Consider the following 18,399-nt stretch of genomic DNA (forward strand, 5'->3'; position numbering starts at 1 on the left):
ACTCTGTTGCTGCTGTAACACTCCCTACTGCGAAACTAATAAAGACCTATTTATCACCAAAAAAATGCAAAATGATGATCCTAAAAATGTAAATAAAATACTGAAAGCAATACAACTCAAAGAAGCAAAAGACAAACATGTCTGTGTGGGTTGTCAGTCTTTGAGGTCATGGCCATGGTAGGAGCTTCAAATGGGTGAACTCCTCTTGTAGGTTTTTGAAGACGCTTCACCTTCACTTATCAGTCTGTGGTAGCAAGTGTCCCGTTTCATGCTGCAGTCTGCTGGGGAGGCAGCATAAAACAGAAGGATGCAAGGCATCTGAACAAACTGATTGAAACAGCTGGCTGTGTGGTTGGAATCACAATGAACACATTGGAGGATGAGGTGGAGAGACGGGCACTGAGCAAGATGGAGGCCATTCTGACCAACATGGATCATCCATTTCACATCTGCCTCAATGAACAACGAAACATCAGTGGACGGCTCCTATCGCTGCGCTGCAGGACCAAAAGATTTACGAAATCTTTCTTGTCATCAGCAGTCAGGCTATTCAATTCAAAATTAAACAGATAAGAACCCTGACAACTGAATTTCCCTTCGGGGATGAATAAAGAGATTCTATTCTATTCACCCAAGAGGCTTCTTCAGTTCTGAGTCACTCCAGGTCACATAGCTGATGGTCCATTAACCACCAAAACTCATAGCCTCCAGGTGTGATTGTGATCGTGGTGATGGAGCTGCCAGTTTACACAACAAAGGACGTGAATCTGCCAAGTCAGGAGAGACTCATGATGTTGACGATGGAGAAACTTTCTGGGGAGAAAGCTCATCATTCTGTTGTAGGTTTGATAAGTGGTGTCGCAAACCCCCTCCTCTGTTTAAACAAAGAGGCTTTATAAACTTGTCTAGTTTTATATTACATATCTGGGCATTAATGTCCCAAATATTGCTATACACAGTTGTGCTCATAAGCTGACATTCCCTGGCAGAATTACTTATAAAAAACACGAGAAAACGAATGATCAGAGCAAATACAACTGTGTGACAATAAATAACTTTGTCTGGACACTAACAACACAAAACAAAAGATTGTCCTTGATCTAACTTTTTTTTAAAGGACAATATTTTCACAAATTTTGCCTCAATTATTGGCACAACTGTACCATTTTTGACTTATTTATATGTAACTTTCTTATATACTTTTGTCAAAGAAGATATGGTTAAATTTTTTAAAAATGCATCAGGCTTCAATAAACTTATAATATGCACAATATATACAACAAACAAACAAACAAAGAAAAACAACTCACACGTCAATTATTTTGCATGGGATAACACAAATAATCTCAAAATTTCCACTAGAAATCAAACCATATATGTTGAAACACAAACAGCAAAGTCTGAGATCTTTCACTTGACATACTATGTGGATTTAACAGAGAATCAAACAGAAGAATAATTATTTTTGTGAAGCAGGCAGACTGTGTTTGGTGTTTCTTTTGAGATTTAAAATAAATTTTAAATTATGCAATAGAATCTGACTATTCCCCATTATTTTTCTTTTTCTTTTTCCTCCACCATGTGTTAATTAAGAGAACCACTTCACTGTTTATCTGTTCTTCATTTGTTTTTTATTCCTGTTTTTTGTGTTAACTTTCTACACATGTGAAGCCACTGTGTGCTCTTTACTTATGCAAGAGCAATGAGCTTTCAGTGTGCAATGATGACATCTTACACTACAATGAAACTAATGTTGCATTATGATAACTAATTTTGCCAATTTAAAATCAGGTCCTTTCAAAACTCCCCAAAAGAACTACTTAGCAGATTCATGCTAATGACCACCATTAGCACACGAGGGCTCAGTGACATCTGTGCATTTTGTTGAGGAAATTTCACTCTTTGTTCTGCAAAGTTTGCTGTAGTGGGGTGTTTATTGGTATTCCGGCATACGGTGGGCTTACCAACACAGAGCATGAGCCTGTGAAGGTAAGCCGACCCAGAACATTTAGAGATTTCCCATATTATAGGGATGTCAGTGGGTGGATCAGAGGGTGTAGGGAGGGTCTGTATGCAAATAAAGAGGGTAAGACAAAAGGAACATCTCAGAGAAAGGGTTGGGGGTCGTATGTAAATACCAAGGTAGACAGTGGTTAATTTGCGTATAGTTGAATCAAGGGTGACAAAAGGGCAATTGGATAACAGGAGGTAAGACGGGGGGTATGGCAGACAGAAACAAAGGATGAGTCTGGTGACATGTAACAGTAGTGACAATAGGTGGGCTATTTCTCCATCGATTTCAACGACCCCCCACCGATACTCTCAACGACCACCGTTGAATAGTCAAATGAGTTTTGGTATTGGTCGTTTGAATAATAGCCCTGGACACACCTCACAGAGGTTTAAAAGCTGAGGCAGCACCAACCACCACCAGAACTGAAGAAGCCCATTGGATGAGAGGTTAAACGTCTTCAAGGAACTTTCTTAAAGTCCAGTGGATTTATTTAAACTACTTTGGATAACAATCAGTGATGTTTCTGTTTGTCAACAGTTGATTGAATCAGTGAGTTTCTGTAGCTTTCCATCTCCACTGCTTTAAAGTCTTTAAATTCTCCCGCTGCTGCTCCGATTCTCAGTTTATCTCCAACGAGCCTCCGGTTAGTTTGAAGAAGAGCAGCAGAAGCGACACCATGAACCGACAGACTGAAAGTTTGTGTTTGGAAGAGGAAGCGCAGATGAAATGTCTCAGCTCCGTTCAACAGTCAACCGCTCAACAGCCAACCGCTGGTAAGAAGAAGTCTTTTCTAAAACCATGCAGCTGAATAACCACCACTTTACCTGAGACCAACACAAGATAAAGGCTTCTTCTACTTTTTCTTTTCCTTTCGGCTTTTCCCTTCAGGGGTCGCCACAGCGAATCAATTTCCTCCATCTAACCCTGTCCTCTGCATCCTCTTCTCTCTCACCAACTACCTTCATGTCCTCTTTAACCACATCCATAAACCTCCTCTTTGGTCTTCCTCTAGGCCTCCTGCCTGGCAGTGGGAAACTCAGCATCCTTTCAGAAAATCTACTAAAAAAGCTATTTTATATTTATTCATCTACATGTCTGACAAGATGTTTGTTTATTTATTTTTCCCTTTTTATTTTAATTTTTCAATTTCTATTTTCTTCATTTCCTTACTTTACATATGCTGATTTGTTTAATATGCAAGTGCCACATTATGGTTAAAAATATTTGCATAACTGAGTAAGTCTTGTAATGTATACTGCAATGTATATATGAACCTACATACAAAAACTGTTTAAAATGTATTGTTAAAAAGGTTACTTTACAAACTATGTTAATGTATGAGTTAAGAAATGTCATGCTGGTGTAGCTCAGCTTCTTATTCTACTGTTAATTATCTGATGTGCACAAACTAACATAGGTAGAGTTAATATTTTGGCTATTTTAGTGACTGCCCATTCAGAAGTTTGGGGTCAATGTCCTTATTTTCAAAAGAAAAGCAATTTTGTTCAATGAAGATAACATTCACCCTCTTGTTGTCTTCATTTACAGGCACCAAACAAAGTGTTTCCTTGTCTGAAAAAAATCCCTCAAAATTTCCCCAAATTTCTGAAGATTTGCAAAACCTTCAGGAATAAAATTCCAAAAATTCCTTTAACATTTTCCTTAAAAGTTCTATTTAAAGAAATTACATTGATTTGGCAAGAAAATTTTGGTAAATATTTTCAAAAAATGAGTAAAAACGTCCAAAAAAAATCCATAAAATATCTCAAGTGATAACATACATATCAGCAAAATTTCTAACGTTTTCTTTAAGAACATTCACAAAAAAAAATAAAATCCAGCAAATTCCACTGAATATGTGATCAAAAATTAGTTTCAAAGCAGCTGGAGACACAACTTTACCAACATTTTATTCTAATTATGATCTTTCCTCAAGCCTAATAATGTTATTTTTGTGCCAAACCCAACCATAGCTGCATCAGATCTGAAAATTAGACCCTCCAGAAAAACGCAGGCAAAAATCCTTGATTATTCGAATAAATATGCGGGGTTTTTATGCCATTTTATGCAGGGAAATTGCGGAAAGTTGCAAAGTATACGAATAGCTGTGAAATATGCAAAAAGATGCGAAATATCTAAGAACTGGGAAAAAAGGTGATTCTTCTCCTACATCCTGTTACTAGGCTACCACTGAATGAAAAAGAGCAATATAAAGATAAACAGACATACTACATGTAAGACACATCACAGTAAGTGCTGCCAATGTTTCATTTATTATCAGCTTAAGCATGACTTAAACATTCCTCAATCACAAATTTCTCAGAAATAAAACATTCTTTCTGCTTAGTTACACTTTGAGGTGGAGCAGTCTCCTGGAGAAGTGCTGCAACACGGTTGATTTTCTTCGGTGCTCCAGAACGATGTTGCACGTGGTGCAAAAAACTTTGCCCCCACTTTCGTGCAGTAAATCTGGGTACTGTTTTGCCCGGTCTCTGGCTGAAATATTCGTAGGCAAATGTGATCTTTGAGCATTCACCATTTTTGTTTTTCGTCTCTGAGCGCCGCGTTCCGCATCAGCTCGTGCTTCTAGTGTGTGTGTGAATGCACGAACTGATGACGTCAGGCCGGGCGTCACATAAAAACTCACTCACAACTCCATTTATATCGGTTATAGTTTTCTCATTTTATGCGGAAATTGTGAAATCAAGCGGGACCCGCATATTTCTCTTTTTTTTCGTGGAAATGTGAGATTCTTGCGGGAATTATGCGCTGTTTTGCGGGGATTATGCCGCCTTTTGGGAAATAATTGACCCCCGCATAATCAGCGGCATTTTGGTGATTAATGCGGGAATTCATGCGATCGCATAATCGCGTTTTTCTGGAGGGTCTAGAAAATGCTCACCCCGGTAATCTGTGTCATCTGTGGTTGTATGAAGTCTCAGTTATGATAATCCTAATGTACATGTGTGTTTCAGTGTTCCCTGCTGATGTTCAGCAGCCATTGGTGATTAAAAATGACATTAAGCAGGAGCCAGAGCCCCTCCCCATAAAGGAGGAACAGGAGGAACAGTGGACCAGTGCTGTTCCTGTGAACAAAGTGAAACCTCAGCCTTCACATTTTCGTCTGACCCAAACTGACGACATGATGGGAGAGGCAGAACCTGATAACAGCAGCTCAGCTAAACGGGTGAAACTGGAAAGTGACCGTCCGGACTGCGGAGTACCAAAACCAGCTGAAATCTCAGATCCAGATAAAAATTTACAGCCAAGTATTGATGGGAATACTTCAGGCTCTTCTGAGACTGATGGCAATGGCAATGACTTCTCCCATCGATCCCTGACGACAACATCCCACTCCCTCTCCACCTCCACCTCCCCCTCCACCTCCACTTCCCCCTCCACCTCCACCTCCACCTCCCTTCCTTCTACCTCTTTACCCAGCTTCTACCTCTCTACCACTTTGTCCTTCTACCCCACTACCTCTTTACCCCTCTACCCCTCTACCTCTCTATCCCTCTACCCCTCTACCTCTCTATCCCTCTACCCCTCTACCTTTCCATCCCTCTATCCGTCTACCTCTCTATCCCTCTACCCCTCTACTTTTCCATCCCTCTACCCCTCTACCTCTCTACCCATCTACCCTTTTCCCTCTCTACCCCTTTACCCCTCTACCCCTCTACTTCTCTACCTTCCCTCTACTTGGTTTAGAGGAAATATGTAGATTCACAGATGAGAGCCAACAAAGGACAGAAACAATTGGACTGTGACGTGTGTGGCAACAGATTTAGATATAACTGTGATCAGTCTACTATAGTAGTGTGTTCTGTTGTGTTATGTTCGTACACACTGTAGTGGAGATTCACTGTGGTATTTCTATGATTTTTAAATTATGAATTCAAGAAAACTGATTTTCATCTCAATGGTTTGTTTAATTGTTGTTTTTTGTAGCTGTAAATTCAGAGGAAGATTCCAGGATATACTAATAAAAATATAGATACAGATTCAGATTCATTTGGTAAGATTTTGCTTAGTTACTTGCATTATTTAGTGTCAGCAGGCTGCATAAACATGCAAAGAAAAACAGCAAACTAGCAGATCAGTACATAACATTTTAGGATAATATGTAACCGCTGCATTATTATTTCTTGTTATTTCCACAATTATCGGTGTTTTAGAGTCAATATATAAAATAATTAGCAATATTTATAAAATAATATAATAATGTTTAAGATTTAGTGTGAACAGTTCTAATATATTGACATATTTTAGACTAATGTTACTGTAGTAGAGGTCATGCTGCTACTGTATATTGCTGAGATTTTGTTTTATTATGTTCTTTAAGTTGTATAAAATTCAATTTAATACTGAAGTAATCTTAGTGATTTAAAGACTAATCTCATCTTTTAATGACTTTTAGGACAAAATAACTTTTAGGATAGAATAGTGGTTCTCTGACTGTGTGTCTTTGAATTACTCTTATTGATACAGATTTACCACTATTATATGTAAAGATTTAAACAAAAATAACAACATAATTTGCAATATTACTTTTCTGAACAGCTCTTGTACCGTTTCATTTTCATGTGAGGTATTTTGATTACTTCACTGTCACTTTTAACTTTTCTATTCTAGTCCTATTTCAGATTGTTTAGTTTATTTCAGTAATGCAGCATAACTATTATCTTATTACTTTTTGACAACAAATATTTCTTACCATGTTGCAATATATTTGGACAAGAATTTCATTTGGGATTTTTTCTTATTCATGTTAAAATTAGAAGTGAAAGGAGAGCTGCTGGATTTAATTGCACATGCAGGTTTAATAAAGAAAATGATGAGTTTGAGCAGCGGAATTAATAGGAAAGTAGAAAAGATATGATTCAGGTGGGAAATTTTGACTCCTGTTTGGCTAAATAAACTTCTTATAGTTTATTTATTTACTACTATATTTGCATTTTTTGTGCTGGTTAGTGGTTTATCTGCATTTGACATTTTACTCAGTCCTTAAAAAATACTGTGTCGTCTCAGGCTTTGTTCAATAAAGCAAAACAAAAAACTACAACAAAGGTGTCCGTGCAGATGCCTGTCAGAAATGTGACGCGTTCTGCGCAGGCGCGGCTCCTGCGTCCGAGCCTCCGGTTAGTTTTAAAGAAGAGCAGCAGAGCGACACCATGAACCAAGTAGATTCTGTCCAGCAGCAGCGGACTGGAAGTGTGTGTTTGGAGGAGAAAGCGCAGAAGAAACGCCTCCATCAGCCGCAGGACGTCGTTCTGAAGCAAACCGCCGGTAAGAAGATTGAACAACTGATGTAGAGGAAACTGCTAGCTGCTGGGAGGGAGGGAGGCTGGAAGAGATGATTCACTGAAGAACCGAGCTGCCGATCTTCTGTTCGCCTCAATCTGACCACTGATGGAGAAATAACAGACACATTAATGACGTTCGGAGGTTAATAACTGGGTGGAAAACGGCAGAATTTAATGTTGACGGTTCAGTGCAGCACCCCCCTCATAGTTCAGCCTGAATACATAGATTTCAGCTGAAACCACACATCCGGGCTATTAGCTGGTCCGCCACATTGTGTGTCCCCTCCCACAAATGGCTACTGTCCAATCCTACCTTAGCAACTGTAACTAGGCACGAGAGGTCTGTCAAGCTTTCAGCAGAAGACAATATGCCGAAGCGGTGTGCGTACGGTACTTGCAAGTCCGACACTCGTTATCCGCAAAGCTTGGAGGGTGGTGTTGATTTTTTTCCATTCCCCAAGCCAAAGACACAAGAAGAAAGGTGCCGCGTGTGGATTGAGCAGTGTGGGAGACCGCATGATCAGCTGAATCCCTCCAAAATCAATAAGAACACCTACGTCTGTTCTAAGGTAAGTTGCTAGCTAATATTAGCTAACTGTAGCGCTGTGTGTTAGGTCAGATAACATTAGCAAAGAAAGACGTCTCAATGGAAGGTTACTTCTCTTAAAACTTGAGCTACTGTGTATTATTTGAGCAAAATAAATACTGGTGATATATAGAGACAACTTCTGACATACTGGTATCTTTAAGCATTTTGTGGACGGACGCCCTACAACTGAATTCCCAAATCCTGTGGCTGCTCTTTCTTCTTTCTCGAGGAGGGAACAGCAAGGAGGAAGCAGAAAACCTCGAGCAAAAAGGTTTGTGTTATTTAGTGCAGTGCAATTGTATGAGACTAATCAAAATCCCTGCGTCAAATAGTTAAATGTGACTGCATTTTATTGTATTTACCGTAGTATCTGTTGATGTCTTGCAGTTGACGTACGTAATGTTTTGATTCATACTACACATTTAATATGTACACACATTTTGGGATTGTCAGACTTATTTAATGCATTTCATTTTGGTCATTTAAAATAGCAATCATATAGTGGTACAACACCAAGAACACAAATAAAACAGTAAAATATCACAGAAAAGTCACTGTTAACCGAGCCTTCGTGCCCACACCCTACCCCCACCAACCACTCATCAATGATACAATGTATTTTATTACACATATCAGTAAAATTCAATTTCCACAGTATTTAATTGAAATGTATTAATAAGTAATAACAAACAGCATCGCAACTTAAACTCTAACAACTGTGCTTTCACAGACTCAGATGTGATGAACAGGAGGCTGAAGCCTCCACCTTGAATTCAACTGACGAAGCATCTCATCTCAGTGTCACAGAAACTAACAATGGTAAGAGTTTAACAAAGGGTGTGTTTGCTTTATTTTGTTGTTTTTGTCATTACTGTTGGCATCTGCTGAGGAAGTACACAAAGAAAAACAGGTCTAATTTGTTTTTCATATCACCCCATTTTGCTGCATCAAAATGAATGTGCTGCAGGTGATCGTCTTTTGAGCACATCACAAAGAAATCACACCATGGCATGCCTGTGAGTCCCAACTGTCCTGTTATTTGGTAGTGATATGTGTGGCTCTCCTTTAGCTTGTAGCTACCATCTGCATGTTTCACAAGATTAGGACAATCTTTGTAGCTCTCCTTTGATGGACACTTGATCTCCAAAAGGCCATGACCTCTGCTGTCCCCTATCTCAATGACCTTCCTGTCTGGTGAGGTGCCAAGGTGAGGAGCATGAGGATTTACCACAAATCCACATGGGAGCACTGCATTTCCTGTGATCTCACAGTAGTACTTTGCTGCTGTGGGCTCAAGACATACCCCTCTTTTCATAGCGCTTGTCTGCCCAGTGGCTGTGGTCTTAATGGTGGCTGCTAGGCTTTCATAGTCTCTGATATTGCTGTAGAATATGTCAAGAAATTTGCACATATCTCCTGAGAAATATCACTCACCGGTACCGCTAAATACTCCATATTTCATGCTAGGAGGGAAAGCTTGACAGGCGTAGCAACAGTAACCAAGGGGGCCGGGGCTTAGCGAAGGGTCAATTGTTGTGGTCAGGAGTCAGCAAGCAAGATAAATAGTTTGAAGTGACCTGGGGGAACAAGTGGTTGATTCAGCAAGATAAATATAGTTTGCAGTGTGACTGGGGACAAGAATGGTTCACACCTGTTGTGTCCACGGCTGCCACAACAGGGCAGAAGGCCCAGTTAAACGGAGCTTCTTTAGAATTCCCACAATAAGGCTTGCCGAGGGTGAACAGACAAGGAAACTCAGCTGGCTGAGGCACCACACTTGGCTTGCCAGGATCAATAGGAAAGACTTCATACCTTCTCCTCACACAAGGATTTGCTCTGATCACTTCATGACTGGTGTGGGTTTTTTTTAAATTTTTTTTTTTAGCTCCCATTCAGTTTAAAGTAATGTCTCAATTCACATCGAAGTAGCCCACTCCACCTCAGTCTGAGCCTAGCTGCCTCTCCCAGCTGGTCATTGGTAAAACAATGAGATTAGATACACTCTGGTTGGTTACAACTATGAAAATATGGTTAATTAACCTCATTAATTTGAGTTCAAGTGATATCAAATATATAATCTCAGATCTATGACCCAGTAACTTGATTAAGATATGTGTGTATGAAAAGTTAACTCGTCTGGCCATTTCATTAAACAAAACTCTCCATGATCAGTCACAAATTTGAAATAATGTTTTTGAAATAAATTTACAGTGATAGTTGATGTCCCCAAAGCTGTTTTTGTTATTATTATTATTATTATTATTATTTATCATCATTATTATTATTACTATTATGTTGGATATTTTTCAATACAACTTTTTGGTGTTTAATGGTACATTATGACAGCCATGCTAAATTCCCCTAAAATGAATATTTTGTTCATCAAAATATTTTTAAATGACATTACTGATGTGGAATTTTTTTCAGGCAAACCTTCTGATCTGTACAACACCACTCATCCAGATTGGGCACCATCCCTGAAGCTGGCTGCCGAAGAGATGGTTTATAGATTTAATTTTTTTGGGAATAAACCTCAATTGATGGATAAATTTCAGTCATCACAACAGCCAGATCAGTAACCTAAATATCAATGAAGGGGCAGAGTGTGGACTGTGGAGGTGGGGTGGTAGGTCAAACTGGGGCTTACCTTAGCACTGATACCAACCAGGTCACCAGCCTTGAGATGAACATCCCTCACCCAACCACAAACAAACTGTTTGTAAGCCTTGAGGGATTTGTATGCCTTCATCTGATCCATACTGTATGCACTCTGTGTATAAACAAGGTAGTTCACGATGTCAAAGTAGGTCACTTCAGGCAGGCCATTGTGGGTGCTTGTCCAGTCCTTCTGTGTAACTTGATAAGGATCAATTCCATCAATTAACTCCAACTTCCTCTGATATCGGTCTTTTGAAGTGCTGTCAAGTGTGTCAATATACTTTTTCAGCTGAGTGGCAGCCACAGCCAACAAATATTAGGCCTATTACAAAGAAACTCCACTCACGGACTCAACGAAGTTTGACACTCAACATGGCGTTGAGCTACTTACTGACCCGGATGTTGTGACGTCAGTGAAACAGCCCTATAAACAGTTTAATTTTAGGATTTCATCAACAGCTTTGAGAGACTCTGAGGAGTCACTGAAACATCTTAAATTATACATCAAAACAGCAATCGCCATCTAATGTACACAGTTAATTAGATAAGAAAAATAATATACATTTTATGAATTAATGCTATAATAAAATGTCAAAAAAGATAAAAGCAGTTTAATTAAATAAATAGATTTAATTTTAAGAACGTGTGTTCATGCTTGCATTAAATGTCATCAGATATTATTACTTCCTTGTGAGACTTTGCATGTTTTATTTTAATTAATTGATGATGAGCCTATGCAAGGACCCCTCTAAAAACTACAAAAAGACAAGAGCCTAAGGACTGTCATATTTGTTGCTCACACTTTGATAGGCTAACGTTCTTTTTTAAGTGCTACAGAAATGATATATGCTCTCTGTGATGTTACAAAGCCATCATCTCTCCAGATGGAGGAGGCTGGGGTTAATGGATAAGTCAACAAAACAGTAGATGTTGATACAGTAGACTAGTGGTTGTTTCCCCATTGTAAATGATGTTCACATACTTTAAGATGCTTCTTCTTGAACCTCAACAGGGATTTTTATTGTACCTTTAATGACAAACATTACTAAACTTCAACAAAATAGTTACTTTACCTCAATTGCATACCTGCCAACTACTCCGGTTTTGCCGTAATGATTACGGTTTTCATGATCCCACTCTGGGTTACGGTTTTATTCATCAAAATACGGATTTTTACATAGCAATCAATCAAAAAACGTCCAAAAACATGAAACACATTCACGAGATCGCTAAGAACCGTGTCTAAATTTAGAACAGACACAATCGGCACTGCATGCTGCTAATATCGACGGCTTGCAGTGTTTACTAACACAAGTGTCAACATCGGTATGCGCGCGCAGACCCGGTGCAGGAGCTCCTGAAAATTCCACTTTAATATTCTCGGTGAGCCAGTGTCTGACAACTGGGGTGTCTCGGAGTTCCCTGAACAAGAACAGAAAGATAGCATTTAGGAAATTGCACGTCTCGACTTTGGCTGCATCAATGGGCTCACTTTGAGAAGGCGGTGGCGACTGTTGTTTGGGGCTGCCGCCGCTGACAGCTGCCTCCTGCTGCCTGCCGGACACGGATGCAGCAGATGGTGTGCTGTCCTGTTGCTGCTAGCCTGGTTCGGCATGTTGGGTATTAAAGTAATCCTTCAATGCGTTATCAGGCACTACATTGACATACTGCACTGTCCTGCCTACGGACTCAGGGCTTCTTCGGTATATCAGCAGGAACTGTAATATCAACGTAACGACTGCTCCGGAGAACGCGGAAATCACTATTAAGTAAATAATTTCGAGCAGCTGCCCTGGTGCCTTCTCCGGCTCAAAGTGTCTTCATAACCAAACGTTTAGCCGCGGTAACCAAGCAAGTTCCTCCTGGTCGCTCTCAAAGCTGCCATATCATCTGCTTTACTTCGATTCTGACAGCTGACAGCACAACAAGAAGTTCATAGTGACTGGTCTAGTTGTGAAAAATATGCTGACTCTACTGTTGATGTGTGCAGACTCTTTGTGAATGTTAGGCTTTGAAATGACAAGACTTATTTTACATACAGTGAGGTATTTTTTTGATAAGTCAGTAATGCTGTTATTGGGTATAAGGATTCAAGTTATAACTTCCAAAAATATCTTTTCATGAACAGAAGTAGGTAATATTTCCTAATGACTTTATGGTAAATGAAACATCAAAAAATTGTTTATAAGAATGAGAAATGTCATCACAATATTGAAAAATGTGATCTGGATGCCTGTGATATTTTGAGTTTAGTACCTGTCAAATTAAAGGAACATTCTGAAAGGCTAAATATTATTAAGTTTGTCCTTGATCTTTTCCATCAGCATTTATGAATTGACAGTTTAAGTAACATGGAAACATGATTCTTAGCCACATTCTAAGTTGATTTAATGCTAAAAATCATTTGGCGTCGGGGGGCGGAACTCACCACCAGGACTTTGTCCTGGACCTACCGGGGCCTGTGGCCCCTGGACCCCGGCTGGCTACTAGGCTTTTCAGGTTTCAAAAGTTGGCAGGTATACAATTGTAATATATTTTTTGAAGTCTATCTAAATTGCTTTGTACCAAACCTCACCACAGCTGTGTGAAGTTAGAAAACCTTGACACTGTTTTGGAAGTCTCTCAGAAATTATTTTATTTTGCTGATAACGTGTTCTTCTTAGGGCTCATTAAAAACTAAGTAGTCGCTAATATAAATCTACTATAAAGTGACTGTTGTCTATAATGTACACGTGTGTTTCAGTGTTCCCTGCAGATGTCCAGAAGGTGTTGGTGATTAAAGAAGAAATCCCCTACGAGTGGAGCTCTAGTCTGGACCAACAAAACCCAGAAACCCTCAACATAAAGGAGGAACAGGAGGAACTCTGGACCAGCCAGGGGGAGACTGATATCACCAGGTTTTCATTCACTGCTGTTCCAGTGAAGAGTGAAAATGATGAAGAAGAGAAGCCTCTGTCTTTGCAGCTTCATCATAGCCAAAATGAGGACAACAGAGAGGCAATCAGCAGCTCAGCTAAACAAATTAAAACAGAAAGTGATGGAGATGACTGTGAAAGACCAGAACAAGCCAGAAACCCAGATCCAAGTACTCATTTAGAACCATTTACTGATGGAAAGTCTTCAGATTGGTCAGAGATCGAAGTCAGTATTGATGATTATGATGAAGATGAGGATGAGTGGCAGGAGCCTTTGTCAGACTCTGGACCTGAAAATGAAGACAATGACAAAGAATGGAAGGAGGCCAGGGCAACTAAATTACGTGTAAATGCTGGATCTAAGACTGGGAAAAAAACTTTTAGCTGCTCTGAGTGTGATAAACAATTTCTCTACAAGCAGTCTCTTCAGAGACACATGACATGTCATTCAGGAACAAGGACAATGAGCAGCCTGATTGCAAAAAATGATTCAGAAATGGGAGTTCAAGAACAAGAGAAACTATTTAGCTGTAATGTTTGTGGTCAAAGATTTAGCCAACAAGGAACTCTGACAAGACACATGGTCGTTCACACGGGAGAGAAACCATTTAGCTGCGATGTTTGTGGTAAAAGCTTTAGTCAACAGGGAACTCTGAAATCACACATGACAATTCACACAGGAGAGAAACCCTTTGGCTGTCATGTTTGCAGTAAAACATTTAGTCAGCAAAAAACTCTTAAGTCACACATGACTGTTCACACAGGGGAGAAACCATTTAGCTGTGATATTTGTGGAAAAAGATTTAGCCAACATGGAACTCTAAAGCGACATAGTAGGGCTCACACAGAAGATAAACCCTTTGGCTGTAATATTTGTGGTAAAAGATTTAGGCATCATTGCAATCTAAAGTCACACATGACAGTTCACATAGGAGAGAAACTGTTTGGCTGTGATGAATGTGGTAAAAGATTCCGACATCATTGCAGTCTGAAGTTGCACATGACAGACCACACAGGAGAGAAACCATTTAGCTGTGATGTTTGTGGTAAAAGATTTAGTCAACAGGGACACCTGAAGAGACACAGTGTAGCCCACACAGGAGAGAAACCATTTGGCTGTGATGTCTGTGGACAGAGATTTAGTCAACAGGGGTCACTTAAGTCACACATGACAGTTCACACAGGAGAGAAACCATTTAGCTGTGATGATTGTGGTAAAACATTCAGACAACAGGGAACTCTGAAAGCACACATGATAGTTCACACAGGAGAGAAACCATTTGCCTGTGACTTTTGTGGTAAAAGATTTAGCCAACAGCTAACGTTGAAACGACACATGGGAGTTCACACAGGAGAGAAACCTTTCAGTTGCAACACTTGTGGTAAAAGTTTTCGGCTTTTGCATGTCCTTCAAACACACATGCGAGTCCACACAGGAGAAAAACCATTTGGTTGTAATGACTGTGGAAAAAGATTTAAGCAAAAGTCACAGCTTCAAACACACATGAGTATTCACACTGGAGAGAAACCATTTGACTGTAAGGTTTGTGGTGCAAAATTTTCACAACAGGGAAGTCTGACGAGACACATGAAAGCTCACACAGAGTAGAAGTTGTGTGGAAGTGTGTCAAGAACCACAGTACTGTATTGTTTTCATTGGCTTCATTTTAATGCTTCTCTTTTACATACAGATTTTACCAGGGAGAGATTGTTTATGCAAGTCTGTATAGTTTATCCCACTAAACATTACTGATAATCATGCTGCAATATGTATCACTGATTCCTATGCTCTAGCCTGTATTTTAGATCTTTACATCAGTGCCTTCTGTTTCTTTCGTTTAAATTTAAATCAATATAATAAGCTATTGATTGCACTGTCATTGTGAACATGTTAGCATTTTAACTACTGCATTTAGCTAAAAGTTGGGCCGTATGTAATTCTGCTCTGTTGTCACATTATTTCTGTTTGGATTTCAAGGCGGTCATCGAGGACTTTTATTGTGAAATCTCAATAACACGAATCTGTCTGTACATTTTTATTTATTGCATATCAGGCAATATGTGTCTTTAAATGAGCTTTTTTTTATAATTATGAAGTCAGAATATATTCACAGTGATCCAGTCACATGAAACCCTGGGTTGTTCCTCTACAGACTGTACAGTTAAAGAAACTGTAGTGTTACCGCAAAGCAAGGAATCATTCAATCATTTCAAAGTAGCATCACTTGAAATTCTGCGTGAAGAGTCGTTGACTAAGAGACAAAGAAAATAAAAACATTTCTGCTACAATTAAATCTGTGAACTCCAAGCAGTTTCTGGGTGTACTGGGTGTCCTCTCTACTCTGCTCATCATCTGTAGAAAGATGTTTCACCATGCTGAATGTGTCTCCAACAACTTACTCATCACCTCTTTGTTGGTAAAGAGGTGAAGAGTTTCCAGGATTTAGCATCTTCATATTTTCTGTTCCTCACAGTCTGAGAAGCGACTGAGCTTCTTCTGCTTCTACATCTATCAGACACACAGAACTTCATCTTCATCTTCATCGCAGACTGAATATGGTAGAATTCAATCATTTAAGCACATTGAGCTGATAATATCAGAGAAACCAAGAGATTAGAATACACCGAAAAAAAATGAACTCTGAAGAAAAAAAACCTTAAAAATAAATCCACGATGAACATGTAACTTTTTAGTTATTTGTGAGAATTTTTATTCCATTTATTCAGGGTCAAGCTGCATCCTTAATACAAACAATAAATTAGAGACGAAGTGATAATATACACACTGTACAAAAGAATAACCTACCTAATGTCTGCAGTAAAAGCAGACACTGGGTTCCTACTTTATTTGCCACAACAAATAAAGGAGGAACAGGAGAAACTGTTGTTCTGTCACAAGGAAGAGTTGCTGAACAGGCAGGAAAAGGGCGATAACTTAAAGGAGGAACAGGAGGAGACTCAAAACAAGTTCCTTTTCCTTGATGTTCCTATGAAGATAAAGAAGGGAAACCTCAGTTCTTGGAGCTTCATCAGAACCAGACTGAAGACAACAGAAAACCTCCAACCAGCAGCTCAGTCAAACAGATGAAAACAGAAACCGATGGAGAGGACTGTGGAGGCCCCAAACCAGCCAGGAACTCAGATCCGGATACTTCTGCGCAACCAAATGCTAATGGAAAGGTTTCAGATTCTTCTGAGACTGAAGACAGCATTCAAGCTGAAGATGACGAGGAGGATAATGATGATTGGCAGGCACCTTTGTCAGACAGTGAATCGCAGGAGACTAGGGCATCTGAGTCAGCTGTAAACATTGGTCTGCGATGTAGCACTGAGAAAAATCCATTTAGCTGTGGTGTTTGCAGTAAAAGATTTAAAAACCAGGGAAGCCTGAAGAAACACACTTTAGTTCACACAAGAGAGAAACCAATGACAGTTCCCAAAGATTACAAACCATTAGGATGTCGAGTTTGTGATTAAAAAAAAATTCTGATTTCAAGGACATCTGACATCATACATGAGAATACACACAGGTGAGAAACCATTTCACTGTGGTGTTTGTGGGAAAAGATTTTCATGTCTAGACTGTCTGAAGTCATACATGGGAATTCACACAGGAGAGAAGCTGTTTGGCTGTGATTTTTGCTGTCACAGATTTAGACGACCATGGCACCTTAAGACACACATGAAAATTCACACAGGTGAGAAACCATTTGGCTGTGATGTTTGCAGTCGAAGATTTAGACAAAAAAGCCATCTTAGGGTACACATGAAAATTCACACAGATGAGAAACCATTTTGCTGTTAAGTATGTGGTAAAACATTTCACTTACAAGGACATCTGATTACACACATGACAGTTCACAGAGGTAAGAAACCATCTGAGGAGTTTGACATCTGCTAACATTTGTGAAAAAATTAAAACTCTCTGTTTGTGTTTTGTGGCATACATTTGAGTTTTGTTTACTCCAGAAAGACTAATACCTATTTCCAGGTTTATACTTTCTGCATCCAGTAACCATCATCTGCCCAAGTGTGCAAGAATTTATTCAGACCTTTCTGCAGATATAAAGTGCAAGTCAAAGCTAAGAGGAACTGGCAGCTGGAGTTTTGATTATGAAAAGTAAGTCAGCGGCATGTACCAGCATCCACTGTGAAGCGCACATTTTCTAAGCAGCAATGTGACTCTAAAAGCAGCTTTATGTGTTACATTATATTCGATGTTACTTTCTGGCCATCTAACATCATTGTAAATAAATGGTTTGCTTCCAAACCTTGCTCAAATCCACAAGTTCCAAACTGTCACGAAGATCTCCAAATTGGCAAAGAAAGTCAGGCTGAAAGTTGGTGAAATGAATTTAAAAATGGTGCAAAAGACAGCAACAGAATCTTTGCTTTAAGTGCCTTAAGTGTGAATCTTTACTTTGATGTTTCCACTGTGACCTTTGTTTGGTGTTTGGATTTCAAAGATTCATCTTCTGACATCTCCACCATGCAGATTTTTATTGTCTGTTTGATTCAACAGACAAATTAGATTTTTTGGGATGCTACTTCTGACTCTGATTTTTATATTGTGCATTGAAGTTATTCATTAAAGTTATGTTGTCATTTAAACCATTCAGCTGTGATGTTTGTGGTCAAATATTTCATCAACAAGGACATCTGATGTCACACAAGACAGTTCACCAAAGAGAGAAACCGTTTGGCTGTGATGTTCGTGGTGAAAAATGCATGTCGAGATCATCCGAAGTCACACATGACAGTTCACACAAGGGAGAAACCATTTGGCTGTGATGTTTGTAGTCAGAGTTTTCACCAAGAACATCTGAAGGCACACATGCCATGTCATACTGGAGCAAAATGTTTTGGCTGTGAAGTTTGTGGTTAAAAAATTTCACCTACAAGGATGTCTGATGTTACACA

General features: G+C 39.3%; 2 protein-coding genes across 5 annotated transcripts in view; both read left to right on the forward strand.

The window, feature by feature from the left end:
- LOC110964885 (gastrula zinc finger protein XlCGF57.1-like) overlaps positions 1-18,399 on the forward strand; it is a 205,431-nt gene that overhangs the window by 180,812 nt on the left and 6,220 nt on the right. The window contains exon 1 of one of the 2 annotated variants that reach the window (XM_051939827.1): positions 7,122-7,300. The exons of the other annotated variant lie outside the window; for it this stretch is intronic. Coding sequence (XP_051795787.1) covers positions 7,186-7,300 — 115 coding nt within the window. The 5' untranslated portion in view covers positions 7,122-7,185. Of the gene's footprint in view, positions 1-7,121; positions 7,301-18,399 lie in introns of those variants that run through there. 2 annotated transcript variants of the gene reach the window in all.
- LOC110964897 (oocyte zinc finger protein XlCOF6-like) lies at positions 7,299-15,773 on the forward strand. Of its 3 annotated transcripts, XM_051939822.1 has the most exons (5): positions 7,300-7,886; positions 8,068-8,177; positions 8,637-8,725; positions 8,874-8,922; positions 13,308-13,472. In XM_051939822.1, exons 1-5 carry the CDS (start codon positions 7,686-7,688, stop codon positions 13,342-13,344), a joined length of 486 nt encoding a protein of 161 aa, XP_051795782.1. In that variant the 5' UTR covers positions 7,300-7,685; the 3' UTR covers positions 13,345-13,472. The 3 variants fall into 3 exon arrangements, with proteins under 3 accessions (XP_051795781.1, XP_051795782.1, XP_051795783.1); XM_051939821.1 differs by lacking the exon at positions 8,874-8,922 and having other exon boundaries at positions 7,299-7,886; positions 13,308-15,773; XM_051939823.1 differs by lacking the exons at positions 8,874-8,922; positions 13,308-13,472 and having other exon boundaries at positions 8,136-8,177; positions 8,637-8,663.

This window comes from Acanthochromis polyacanthus, chromosome 19 (genome assembly GCF_021347895.1).
Source record: "Acanthochromis polyacanthus isolate Apoly-LR-REF ecotype Palm Island chromosome 19, KAUST_Apoly_ChrSc, whole genome shotgun sequence".
Classification (NCBI taxonomy): domain Eukaryota; kingdom Metazoa; phylum Chordata; class Actinopteri; family Pomacentridae; genus Acanthochromis; species Acanthochromis polyacanthus.

Excerpts from the sequence above, each read along its gene's own strand:
- LOC110964897 (XM_051939821.1), top strand. The coding sequence starts at position 7,686 with ATGCCGAAGCGGTGTGCGTACGGTACTTGCAAGTCCGACACTCGTTAT. Across the intron at positions 7,887-8,067 it reads ACACCTACGTCTGTTCTAAG|CATTTTGTGGACGGACGCCC; the intron begins GTAAGTTGCTAG and ends GGTATCTTTAAG. Across the intron at positions 8,726-13,307 it reads TGTCACAGAAACTAACAATG|TGTTCCCTGCAGATGTCCAG; the intron begins GTAAGAGTTTAA and ends CGTGTGTTTCAG.